General features: G+C 42.4%; 1 protein-coding gene across 1 annotated transcript; it reads left to right on the top strand.

Moving 5' to 3' along the window:
- Positions 1-587: 587 nt before the first annotated feature.
- Positions 588-9990, top strand: LOC110535518 (metalloreductase STEAP2). Its single transcript, XM_021620563.3, has 6 exons — positions 588-809; positions 2016-2452; positions 2533-2691; positions 4067-4594; positions 8008-8172; positions 8445-9990. The coding sequence occupies exons 2-6, from the start codon at positions 2063-2065 to the stop codon at positions 8727-8729; spliced, it is 1527 nt and encodes a 508-aa protein (XP_021476238.1). The 5' UTR covers positions 588-809; positions 2016-2062; the 3' UTR covers positions 8730-9990.
- The last annotated feature ends 4177 nt before the right edge of the window (positions 9991-14167 follow it).

Below are 14167 nucleotides of genomic sequence, written 5' to 3' on the forward strand. Positions count from 1 at the left end.
GTTCAACTGCTTGCCCTTTCATGAGTACAGTTCACTTTTGACATTCACAATTGTTTTTGTTTTTTTAAACACATGACTATAGTTCTTTGTCTGAGTACCAGAGTCAAAGAGGTGATTTAGATGAATGTGTCTAGCCATACAGTGACACTCTTGTTTATAATTCTTGGTCTGTGCCCTTCCTCGTTCCACTTTATTTTGTTCCACTTCATCCTCAGACTCTGGATAAACATGATGGAGATGTTGGAGAGAGAATACATATGCAAGTCATACTTTTGTTTATAATTACTTCTGTATTCTTTATCATTTCTAATGTATAAAAACGGGAGTAATGTTGACAAATATGACTTTATCCTATTCTAACTGGGACTTGGCCCGTTTTTTTGTATGAAACGGTTTGATCTGAGGATGCTCAACTGGTCCTTTTCTTTCATCAAAATTCAACCTCACATGGGATTTAGCCTTTGCAAATGAATGATACTACTCCAACACGAAAATCCTAAAAGGAAATGACCTGTGTCCCTAACTGAAGGAGACCTCGTTTTGAGGACTACCTGCGTTGCATTAGTGCGTGGCGCTACCTCCCCTTTGTGCGTGGTGTGATGCTCGTCGCTGGTACGTGCTCTGCCTGCAAGACAGGAATCCGCTCAGTGTCTGTATGCATAACATCGCTGCTGTGCCGAAGCACAGCCACAGCCAGATCCACCTAGGAGAGAGAGAGAGGGAGGGGAGTCCGACAGACAGACCTGTGGCGATCAGCTGGCTGGATGTGTGTTATTCGTGCAGTGGTGTCCTTACCAGCTCCATGAAAGGTATGGCTGTAACCTTGCGATTAACGCACGAATTTGCACACACTTGACACGCAGCCTACAATCTATGTGCATACACCTGTGAGCTATAGTAGGCTGTATTTGTAAAGCGTAATAATGTATTACATTGTATAATGGAGTCTGAAGCTAAATAATTCCTCTGCGATGTGGAGCCTGGTTATTCTGCACTAGCAGCAATCTATTCTGGATGAGATGAGTCATATTGTCTAAACCTCGATTGGCGGGATTATTTTTCTAACATTAGGAATACATGGTTTACTGTGAATTATTTTTAGCATATAGTAAATTGTTAGTAGTAATAGTTCTACAGGTTAATAAATAGCACATTTTACGAGAAGATATTTCAAAGTCACCAAAGGACATATTGTGACATGCTAGTGCCTTTCAAAAATGTTGAATGTGTAGATTATACTGTATTTCACAAAATATGTCATAGGTTAGATAATCTAAAATAGTATGATCTCTATATGATAAAATTACAAAATATGGTGACATATTTTGAGAATTTTTTTTTTTTTTATAACCTGAAAGCAACCTATAGCCTACTATACTAATTTAATGTCATGTTGTAGTTGGTAGTCTAGTAGGTTAATATAATGTTAATATGAATTAGACAACATATCTTTTTTGGCTGGTTAGACATACAGTACATCAACTACATATATTAGATTCCACCCTGATTTATCTAATCTGATTTATCTAATCTGATTTATCTAATTTGATTGCATCTACAATTTGCAGGCAGTTTGATAATTTAATATAACAAATTAAGGTCCCCAAGCTTTGCATCATCATAATGTGTTTCCAGTATTAAAATGTCCAGACCACCAAAGAAGGAACAATCAGCATCCCAAACTAATAACACTCTGCAATGAATGTCTCCAGTGTGACTATGCTTGGCCTAACAAGCTGTTGCTGCATCCTGCAGAGTAAAAGGGAGGAATTCCTTCTTGATAGGCTAGGGAGCCAGGCAGCTGGGTGAATAGATGTTTCCAAGGGTACTTCCTCTCTTCTGGTCAGAGAGCAAGCAAACTGCAGTTTACACAGTTGGAGGCAATGTACTACACAGTGAATAGTCAGTGTACTTTTATTCTTATAATGTAAAGTTATAGCCAGACACCATCAATCTCTATGCTCAAATCAAGTACTGTACATAAATAACTAACTGACCATATTCCACCATCCTAGAACCTGAGACGTCCTCCTAAAGGACAGGAGAGGTCTGGAGCCTGAGGATGGACACCATCTCCATGCTGGGCAGCGGCTGCAGCAGCCCGGCTTACACCGACACAGCCCACCCTACCACCCCATCCCTGTTCCTCCCCAACGGGGTAAGGAAGAATGGCCCCAGGGACCCTCCTCCCCAAGGCCCCCTCCCCAAGCCTGTCGTAGCCATCCTGGGCTCGGGTGACTTCTCCAAGTGCCTGACCATCCGTCTGCTCCGCTGTGGCTTCCACGTGGTGGTGGGGAGCCGCCAACCCAAACGGGCCGCTGAGTTCTTCCCTCATGTTGTTGATGTGACCCACCATGAAGACGCTGTGGGTAAAGCTTCTGTGGTTTTCCTCGCTATCCGCAGGGAGCATTATTCTGTTCTCTGGGACCTCAAGCATCTGCTGGCAGGGAAGGTGTGTGTGTTTGTGTGTGTGTGTCAGGGGATTTGGTTGTGAGCAAAAAGACACATTTCCATTCTACTTCTTCTTCTAAGGTTCTGGTGGACGTGAGCAACAACCGCCGTGTGAACCAGTACCCTGAGTCCAACGCTGAGTACCTGGCCTCCCTGCTCCCAGACTCTACAGTTGTGAAGGGCTTTAATGTCATATCTGCCTGGGCTATGCAGTCTGGACCCAAAGATGCCAGCAGGCAGGTAAGATGGAAGAAGAGGTCTGTGTCCCAAATGGCTCCCTGTGTCCCATAGGGCTCTGCTCAAAAGTAGTGAAGTATTTAGGGAAAAGGGTGCCAGGTTAATTTCAGGAGTTACTTATTCAGAATGAATTCAGGATCAAACACTGTCTCACTCTTTAACTCATTGCACAGTTAGTCATTCATTTCTAACTTATAAATATTGTATTGCATAAACCACGCAGAGCGACTTAGGACTAAATTAGTATTTTTACATAAATAGAATGTCTCCCCTTGTACAGACTTGTTGCAGGTAACAAACCACTCAGTCTATTAAAGTTGGACCCAGAGCTGAATCTGCTGAAAAAACATTGTTGGCAGCCAAGGCAGTATAGATGTTGACCTGTCTGTCTAGCATGGTTCCAGATCTCTTACCGCTGTGGTGCCGAACTGGCAAGACCGCACAAACAGATCTGGAACCAAGTTAGGCTAACATCCGTCTACAGAGAAATTAAATGGCAGCATCAGACTCTGCAACAGGATCAGCCAAATGGCTGCTGATAGTCTCTAAGCATCCATTGTCCTAAGCACTCGTTTGTTGTGATCTTTTGGACAGCAGCTACCTCTCTCTACATCATTCTCAGTTGTTCAATGTCAGTTGTTACAAACCATTGTTGTTGACACAATCTGATTGGCTGACCTTTCAAAGAGGTGCACTGACATTCTCCTCAATACTACATACCCTCCCCCTACGGCATGATGATGTCATATGCGGGGGACAGATCAAACATGATTATGACATATCACATCTCAGGGTAAAGTCACTGCACCCTCGTCTTTATTCCTATGATATCCTCACTAGAAGGAGTGTAAGGCAGGCTACTGAGCTGGTTAAATCATTAACAGTCTGGTCTGTGTTTGCCTGGGAGGGAGACTAATTCCTCCAAATATTATGCAAGGATTATAGTGAGACTCTACAACTGAGAAGAACATTTTACGCTGCCATCCTTCTTCAAATAAAACCATTCTACACACACACACACACACCACACACCACACAAACACACACACACACAGTAAATTCAATTAACACAATTGGGACAATGAAAAAACAAGCTCAATATTATGAACCAGGGAATCAGATTGTGTTTGTCTCAGTCACAAGGGGTAGAAACAACCACAACCATGTTTTCCTTTAACATAATTATATCTGCAAATTATTTGTTATTTCATGCCTATGATTGACAAGGTAAGCCTTCCGTGAGGTTGTTTAGAAAAAAATGTACACATTACATCACATTCACAATACATGCAATGCACATTGACCATGTCATACATATTAGATTGACTGACTGATTGACTACCTTGATTTATTATTGCTTGATTACCCATTCCTCAAGGTGTACATCTGCAGTAACTCTGTAGAGGGCAGACAGCAGATCATGGAGCTGACCAGGCAGCTCAACTTCACCCCAGTGGACATGGGAGCACTTTCCTCCTCCAGAGAGATTGAGAACATGCCCCTGCGCCTTTTCCCCGACTGGAAAGGCCCCGTGCTAGCCACTGTGGCTCTCTCCATCTTCTTCTTCGCATATTCCTTTGTCCGGGACATCATCCACCCGTATGCGAAGAGCAAGCAGAGTGACTTCTATAAGATCCCTATAGAGATGGTGAATAGGACTCTGCCCACAGTGGCCATAACACTACTCGCTCTAGTCTACCTGGCGGGCCAGCTAGCCGCGGTCCACCAGCTGTACTATAGGACTAAGTACAGGAGGTTCCCTCACTGGCTGGAGGGCTGGCTACAGAGCAGGAAGCAGCTGGGGCTCCTGAGCTTCTTCCTGGGGTGTGTCCACGTTCTCTACAGCCTCTGTCTCCCCATGAGGAGGTCAGAGAGATACCTGCTCCTCAACATGGCCTACCAACAGGTGGGTGATGGACAGAGGGAGGGAGGGTGTGTGTGTGTGTGTGTGTCAAATCAATTAACATTGTATTGGTCGTATACACATGAAATGCTTGTGTTCCTAGCAACAACAGTGCAGTAATATCGAACAATACACTCTAAAAGTAAAATAATATAATTAAGAAATATTGAAATATTAGGACGAGCAATGTCTGAGTCCAGAGTATAAACATATATACTGTGTGTATATATACAGCGCCAGTCAAATGTTTGGACACACCTACTCATTTTTTAAAAATGTTCTACATTGTAGAATAATAGTGAAGACATCACAACTATGAAATAACACATGGAATAATGTAGTAACCAAAAAAGTCTTAAACAAAATCTATTTCAATTAACAGGTGTGCCTCGTTAAAAGTTAATTTGTGGAATTTCTTTCCTTCTTAATGCATTTCAGCCAATCAGTTGTGTTTTGACAAGGTAAGGGTTGTATATAGAAGATAAGCCTATTTGGTAAAAGGCCAAGTCCTTATTATGGCAAGAACAGCTCAAATAAGCAAAGAGAAACGACAGTCCATCATTACTTTAAGACATGAATGTCAGTCAATCTGGAAAATGTCAAGAACTTTGAAAGTTTCTTCAAGTGCAGTCGCAAAAACCATCAGGCGCTGTGATGAAACTGTCTCTCATGAGGACCGCCACAATAAAGGAAGACCCAGAGTTACCTCTGCTGCAGAGGACAAGTTCATTAGAGCTAACTGCACCTCAGATTGCATCCCAAATAAATGCTTCACAGAGTTCAAGTAACAGACACATCTCAACATCAACTGTTCAGAGGAGATAGCTCAAATCATGGTTGAATTGCTGCAAAGAAAACACTACTAAAGCATACCCGTAAGAAGAAGAGACTTGGGTCAAGAAGCACGAGCAATGGACATTAGACTGATGGAAATCTGTCCTTTGGTCCAAATTTCAGATTTTTGGATCCAACCACTATGTCTTTGTGAGATGCAGAGTAGGTGAACGGATGATCTCCGCGTGTGTGGTTCCCACCGTGAAGCATGGAGGAGGAGGTTTGATGGTGTGGGGGTTCTTTGCTGGTGACACTGTCAGTGATTTATTTTGAATTCAAGGCACTCTTAACCATTATGGCTACCACAGCATTCTGCAGCGATACGCCATCCCATCTGGTTTGCGCTTAGTGGGACTATCATTTGTTTTTCAACAGGACAGCGACCCAACACACCTCCAGGCTGTGTAAGGGCTATTTGACCACGAAGGAGAGTGATGGAGTGCTGCATCAGATCTGGCCTCCACAATCACCTGACCTCAACCCAATTAAGATGGTGTGGGATGAGTTGGACCGCAGAGTGAAGGAAAAGCAGCCAACAACCGCTCAGCAGACAGTGGATTGCGAAAGTATTCACCCCGTTTGGCATTTTTCCAATTTTGTTGCCTCACAACCTGGAATTAAAATATATATATTTTTTAAGGGTTTGTATCATTTTATTTACACAACATGCCTACCACTTTGAAGATGCAAAATATATTTTATTGTGAAATTAACAAGAAATAAGACAAATAAGACAAAACAAAACTGAAGACTTTAGCGTGCATAGCTATTACATTTTTGCCCATTCTTCAGGTAATTGCTTGCACCACTTCAGGTAATTGGTTGCCCATTCTGAAGGTAATTGGTTGCACCAGATCTTATTTAGGGGCTTCAGAGAAAGGGGCTCTCACCACTTTTACGCACCACTTTTCCGTTTTTTATATTTAAAAAACAAAAATGTAAAAGTCATTTTTAGTCATTTTTAAGTCATTTTTAAAATTTCACTTCACCAATTTTGACTATTTTGTGTATGTCCATTACAAGAAATCCAAATAAAAATCTATTTCAATTACATTTTGCAATGCAACAAAATATGAAAATGCCAAGGTGGATGAATACTTTTGCAAGGCACTGTATGTGGGAACTCCTTCAAGACTGTTGAAAGTTGATTCCTCATTAAGCTGGTTGAGAGAATGCCAAGAGTAAAAAAAAATAAAGAAAAACCCTTGAATGAGTAGGTGTGTCCACACTTTTGACTTGTACTGTATGTGTAATGGGATGTATAGACAATATGGACACTATATGGATAGAACATTTAGTATATCTGAAGAATAGTGTTTGTGTCAGGTCAAAGACACCCTTCATAAATGCTGTTGTTTATGTAATTGAGGTCTGTAGATGTTTTATCAGATTTAAGTTCACTTTGGAATCGTGAATCAGCAACAATGCAGCAACACTGTAACCGTTATGCAGTTTTATTCTCCTCTATAATTCTAATCTTGAGAGTGACCCACATGGAAGTGATTGGATGTTTGGCCTCAGAGTGACTCATCTATTTGTGCTGTGGCTCCTGAGGCATGGCCATAAACAACACTTACGACAGCCAGCCAGCTGCACTGGGAAGACCACAGAGGGACAAACAGCATGCACATACTGTAGATCCTTCGGTTACCATATAGTACACATCTCCTTCTTCACAAACTAATTGCAATGCATCTTTTCCTGATGGTGTTTCTTCTTGTTCATATAAGTGAAACTATAAGCTAGGTTCTCATTCCAATTGGGTATTGTGACCAACATACATCTTCCAGTATATGTAACGGTAGTACATCCAACATTTATCTACTGATCTGTGTGGCATACCGTAGTGTGTCATATCTGCATCTTCACCGGTTTAATCTCAGTTTATTCATTCACGTCCTCCTCTGACCTTCATCTGTCTCTTACTGCAACCCCCTTCCCAGCATCCTTCATTCTCACGCACACACAAACCCTTCTAGCTGTGTGTGCCTGTCGATCCAGGCCACACAATCAGCTGCACTCTCAAGCACATCTCTCGCTGTGTGTTTTGCTTCTCAAACACACCTCTGGCTGTGTGTTTATGTGTGGTGTGTGTGTGTGAATCCAGGCCACCTCACCCTGTCAGCCTGTCCTCTAGTTCAGGCCTGTTACACCCATATGGCCTCATGAGGTGCTCCTGCAGTTGTATTTAAATTGTTTGATATGCTGCATGCGGTTTTTCTTTATTTCACCTTGTGTGAGGCACACACACGCACGCACGCACGCACGCACACTGACACACACTGACACAGCTAGTGGACTGTAGAGGCTTTTGTTAATGAATGAACACTGCCAAATTTAGATCGAAAACTAGGTCTCCTCATTTAGATAAATCAGGCAGCGGCATTTTTGAAGGGATGATATTTAATTTTCTTTGTCATTTTTAATCAGGTGTGTGTGTGTGTGCGTGCGTGCAGTTGTGAGTTTATTTCATGTTAAGTGAGTGTTTATTTGTGAATACACTATGCTTGTGTGACTTTGTTTTCTATTCATACATTATGTGTTTACTGAATGTATGTGTGTCTGTGTTCTCCTCTCTGCAGGTCCATGCTAACGTGGAGAACTCGTGGAATGAGGAGGAGGTGTGGAGAGTAGAGATGTACCTGTCCTTTGGTATCATGAGCCTCGGGCTCCTTTCTCTCCTGGCCGTCACCTCCATTCCTTCTGTTAACAGCGCCCTCAACTGGAGGGAGTTCAGCTTTATTCAGGTACTCAGACAGACACTGTTGATGATGATAATAATGGTGAGGATGAAGATGGTGACGAGGATGATGAACATTCTTATGGAAAGGCCTCTGATTAATAATACTGACTAAGAAATAATAACAAGCTGTCAACCTCTGGGTAAAACATTTGTTTTGTTTTCTGAGTAGTCTTTTTCATGTTGTTTGTAATCATGTTCTTACTGTAGATGTAAAAGCTGTGATATAATGTATTGTTGATGCATGCATGTGTTTCTCTCGCTCTCCATCTCCCCAAGTCGACGCTGGGTTACATCGCTCTGCTTATCGCTACGTTCCATGCTCTGCTGTTCGGCTGGAAGCGGGCCTTTGACGAGGAGGCTTACCGTTTCTACCTACCCCCTAACTTCGTGGTGGCCCTGGCCCTGCCCGTGTGTGTCATCCTGGGGAAGGTGTTCCTGCTGATCCCCTGTGTGGGACGGAGGCTCCACAGGATCAAACGGGGAGCTGAGAGCAGCCAGTTGCGTCAGGACCCTGTTGGGGCAGCAGCACACGTCTCACCAGAGAGGGTCACTATCATGTGAATGGATGGATGGATGGATGGATGATAGGTGGATGATAGGTGGATGTGTAGATAGACAGACAAGCAGACGTATGAACTTTATTGATCCTCAGAGGAGAAATTGGATTGTGGAACTGGACTGTGAAGCCAGAGCCCTGGGTTGGTTGGGCCACACAACCAGACTGGGCCAGACTGCAGCATAGCCTATCTAGCTATCGATATTCTGCCAGTGCTCTAGCTAGCTACCACTGCCCTGCCAATGATCGATCAGACATACGTCTCTGCTCTTCAGTGACACTTTGATGACACGCTGCCATGACCAACCATACTGTAACATTTCCAACAGCATTTAATGAGCCCCTAGTTCCAGACAATATATATTAAGGATAATTAGCCTATATGCTATATGCCATTGGATCTGTGGTTCGGTCAGTGCTGCAAAAGGCACAATGTGGTTCTGTGACTTGTCTGAGTATTGTCTACAAATTGCCAATTTCCTTGTTGTAGAATTATAATAGTCACCATGGAATTATGTTCAGCCCATGTACCATGTGTTTTTAGATATGTACTTTTAGGAATTATGATATATGTGAAAATAGTATTATATGTGAAATCAATGTAAGAATGTTGACTGAGAATCACACACTTGAGAAAACATGTTTCGATGATCTGTGTCACTGTGTTCAACAGACAGAAAAATGTGCCAAAAAAAAAAATAATGTATTTTTTACACGGTCAATAGAAATGATGTAGCAGGTTATTGTTGAATCAAGCTATTTGTTGTCATGTTGTCAAATAATTGAAGTCATGTAATTAAGGAACAACATTCATGTATACTGTGTGTGTATTGATAATGCAGTACTGTATGATACACATGCATCCTAAAAATTATCATTTCATGACACTATCCTTGGTATAAAACGTATTTACTAGTAGTCATACTTCACAACAACACAACCATCTGTAGTGAATAATGTGACAATCCACAAAGACTTGATCCAGATGTTTGTATACTATTGATAAGTTTATTTCCTAGTCCTTCTGCTTGGATTAAGAGAGCCTAGTCAGTAGGAGAACATATCAGCTATCAACCTGCAACATGCCAAACAATCTGTCAAATTGTCATCGAGCCTATCCCCCTGTATTAGAGTATGTTGAAAGAGCATGTGTGACAACATGTTTGAAAATACACTGAACAAATATATAAACGCAACATGTAAGGTGTTGGTCCCATGTGTCATGAGCTGAAATAAAAGATCCCCAAAATGTTCCATACACAAAAAGCTTATTTCCCTCAAGTTTTGTGCACACATTTTATTTACATCCCTCTTAGTGAGCATTTCTCCTTTAACAAGATCATCCATCCACCTGACAGGTGTGGCATATCAAGAAGCTGATTAAACAGCATGATACTTGCACAGGTGCACCTTGTGCTGGGGACAATAAAAGGCCACTCTAAAATGTGCAGTTTTGTCACACATCTCAATGCCACAGATGTCTCAAGTTTTGAGGGAGCATGCAATTGACAAGCTGACCTCAGGAATGTCCACCAGAGATGTTTCTAGAAAATTTAAAATGAATTTAGTTCTAGAGAATTTGGCAGTACGTCCAACGACGGCCTCACGACCGCAGACCACGTGTATAGCATTGTGTGGGCAAAAAGTTTTCTGATGTCAAGGTTGTGAACAGAGTGCCCCGTGGTGGCAGTGGGGTTATGGTATGGTTAAGCATAAGCTACGGAAAACAAACACAATGGCATTGTTATCATGGCAATTTGAATGCACAGAGATAACATGACGAGATCCAGGGGTGCATCTTTCACTGGGGACGGGGGACGGGGGGACGGGGGGGGGACACGGGGGACATGTACCCCACCACATTCTGAAATTCCATTTTTGTCCTCCCCAGTTTTATCATTGGAATGTGATACAAAACTAGGAAATGTTGTGCCTCAGGACCATGTGGACGCCTCCGAGCAGTCGGGAAGTTGTTTGGAGTGTTTATCTGACAGAAGATAATTATATATATATGTCCCCCCACTTCTAAAACCAATTACGATCCTGACAAGATCCTGAGCCCCATTATCGTGTCATTCATCTGCCGCCATCACCTCATGTTTCAGCATGATAACGCACAGCCCCATGTCGCAAGGATCTGTGCACAATTCCTGGAAGCTGAAAATGTCCTAGTTCTCTGGATCGACTTGACGACAGCGTGTTCCAGTTCCCTCCAATATCCAGCCGAATCACACAGCCATTGAAGCCTCTACCTTTTTATTTAAGGTATCTGTCACCAACAGATGCATATCTGTATTCCCAGTCATGTGAAATCCATAGATTAGGGCCTAATACATTTATTTCAATTGACTGATTTCCTTATATGAACTGTAACTCAGTAACATCTAGGAAATTGTTGCATGTTGAATTTATATTTTTGTTCAGTATAAATATGATTTACTGTGCATTTCTCTGTATTCACTGTCATCTGCCGTGTAATTACAAAATGTTGCCGATTGTTTAATATATTGATGAATAACCACCTACTCTGAAGAGAAAAGAGGAGACGGAGAGGAGCGCAGAGGAGAGGAGCGTTGCATGCACTCAGGCCAGTACTTCACCTTAACCACTAGGGGTCAGTGCCTAACAACATTGATGGACTTGGTACCTCTCTTATGGATTCCCACCCTCTAAACAAGTTATCTCTAACTGGTTTCTCACAGAAAGCAGTCAATTTATTGATACCAGCTGTCCTGTCCCCGCTTAGAGCATCTCGCACACATGCTTAATTCCATCTCCTTTTGATTCACGCCTGAAAAGCAGCTTATCTTTAGAGGCTGGTAAATTCTAATGGACAGCAGTGGAAAACAAATGGCCCTCTAAAACAGGCTACGGCTAATGATTGTGATAATATGTTTTGTATGCATGCTATTCATAGCCTGCATCTTAACATAAAGGAATGGTGAATGTAGGTCATGGACCAAGCATATACATGTGTCCCAATGGAACCCTATTCCCTATATAGTGCACCACTTTGCACTACTATTGTTTAATGTGTAATGCACTATAAGGGAAATTGGGTGCCATTTGGGACAAGAACTATATGATTCTGGTCATGGTGTCAAGTACGCTTGACCTCAACCCCCTGCTAGCAGTTGTACAAGCCTAAAGTCTACGATCAGAGGCTGTTTGTTTGTAATACCTTCGATCGTCACCATCAACAATTCGACAACCAGCTCTCCAACTCATCCGCCACACACCTCCAGTGTTCTCTCAGTCCTAGTGGAGCAGCTCCTCATGTGAAGTGGGCTGGCTGTACGAGACATTGTCATGTCATTGTGCTTTAGCTATACCAGCCCCATAGTGAATGCTACTTTTCTATTTCCATTTGTCCCATAATTCCTCTACAAATAATGAGGATGAGTCTGTGGGTAGAGGAGACACACACACACACACACACACACACACACACACACACACACACACACACACACACACACACACACACACACACACACACACACACACACACACACACACTAGAGGAGCCGCACTTCTACACTGTGTCACGATTTGGGAGAGCGGGTTGGATCGAGCGGGTTGCCATGGACACAAATATGCTTCCTGTCGCCGCGCAGAGACGGGGGAAGAGATTAGTCTTAATTAATGCTTGTGATCAACAAACAACAAGAGATGGGCCTCCTCTTATCCTCCGCCGCAGGTTAGCAACACAAACCCCTAATAACGACAATAATGGGCCCACAATGAAAGCCTGGATGGGTGCTCAACATTACAATGAAATAACAAGATGCTGCGTTTCAATGGAACTCTGAAAACAAACATTTTTTAGATATATATTCTTCTTGCCAAGCCCAGGAGTGCGCTAAAAATAGCATACAAGCAGTTTTAATATGAGCTCTGCAGTGCATGGCTTGACTCAAGTCTCGGGCAATTCTACACAATTGAAAGCTAATTTCCTGCAATTCTAGCCATGCTGCCTGGGGCAGTGAGATCATTTAGCAGTTTTAAAGCAAATTTCTCGCAATTCTGCACATTTTGCTATGGCGCAGAACGTTTTTAGGCTTAAATTACAGTGCTTTTAAGTAAAAAAAACGACATTTTGGGGGAATACAAGAAAAAATGTAGCATTGATAGAGTACTGTGGATAACAATATCCCTGTGAGCCTCCCGGCCCATGTTGTCCATCTAAGGGGTTAAGAACATACATTGTGGATGAATAATGTTGCATTACATTGCACCCTAAACCCGTTCAATGGATCCCTTGTCCAAAATGTGTTTAATCTGTTGTTGCTAGCAATATTCATACAAAAATCTGTTGTAATTATTATTATATTTTTTAATAACTATATTGAGATCTGGCCTCTGACCCGAAACCCCTGCCCTAACTAACTGAACAATACTTTTTCCTACTTTTTTCCTGATAGCAGGCCCAATGATCAAGTGCAATGACAGGAACGTTTGTGGTCAGTACAAAACAAAGGGTTGCATTCTTCTGATACAAACACTGTTTCCCTGGCTGAAGCGGTACCTATTGGACACTTAGCTCAAATGGACGCCATCAATGCCCTGTTGACTGGTCATATTGTGGACTGCCACACCAAATACATTAGCAAAACAATGCAAAACTTTATACTTAATTTTAAATGATCAGACCTTGCTGTGCTTTGTGGATGTTGATTTGCGGTCTTGGACTGCAAACAACTATTTCACTGTAGAGTGACTGTGGGTGGAAGGACGCTATTCTGAACAGTGGCTCTCTTTATTATCGATGGCTGGCCGTATAGCAGTTCTCACCCACTGTCCACGTAGAAAAGAGAAGGCAGATTATTCCTCTAATTACTTAATCTAGTTACTAAATCTACTATCAGCATAGTGACACACATTTTATAGAGCATCTTTGGTATTGTTGTACTCAATCCTCCTCTCTTTCCCTGTCTGTCTCTTTCTCTCTCTCTCTCTCTCTCTCTCTCTCTCTCTCTCTCTCTCTCTCTCTCTCCCTCTCTCTCTCTCTTCCTCTCTCTCTCTCTCTCTCTCTCTCTCCTTTTTTCACTCTCTTCCTCGATCGCCAGATCACTCTTTACAGCCTGACTTCATTTCCCATCTTGTTGAAGTGCGTGGTGAGTCTGCAACAACCCCTGCTCCTCTCTGTTTAGCTGTGGGTGGTTGGAGCGTTGTTTTTCCACTGTTTCCCTCCCGCTCTCATCACTCACTGTGCCATGACACAGTTTGTACCATCAGCCCACACAATGTAGAGGACAGCCTTCTTCCTGTACTCAACTGACAACTCTCTCTTTGTCTTGTTCCTCTGATTTTGTTTTCTAGCTCACACTCATCTTGGCATCCATTATGTCTGTCTGTCACTCTCACGTTGTCTTTCTCAATATTTAACTACTTAAAAAATAAAAATAAATCTCTTCTCTCTACATCTAAACCAACCGTAGTT

The sequence above is a fragment of the Oncorhynchus mykiss genome, chromosome 11 (genome assembly GCF_057628025.1).
Source record: "Oncorhynchus mykiss isolate SJ-2025 chromosome 11, ASM5762802v1, whole genome shotgun sequence".
Lineage (NCBI taxonomy): Eukaryota > Metazoa > Chordata > Actinopteri > Salmoniformes > Salmonidae > Oncorhynchus > Oncorhynchus mykiss.

Coding starts and splice junctions, on each gene's coding strand:
- LOC110535518 (XM_021620563.3), top strand. CDS start 2,063: ATGGACACCATCTCCATGCTGGGCAGCGGCTGCAGCAGCCCGGCTTAC. Junction 2,453..2,532: donor AGCATCTGCTGGCAGGGAAG/GTGTGTGTGTTT, acceptor TCTTCTTCTAAG/GTTCTGGTGGACGTGAGCAA. Junction 2,692..4,066: donor CCAAAGATGCCAGCAGGCAG/GTAAGATGGAAG, acceptor CCATTCCTCAAG/GTGTACATCTGCAGTAACTC.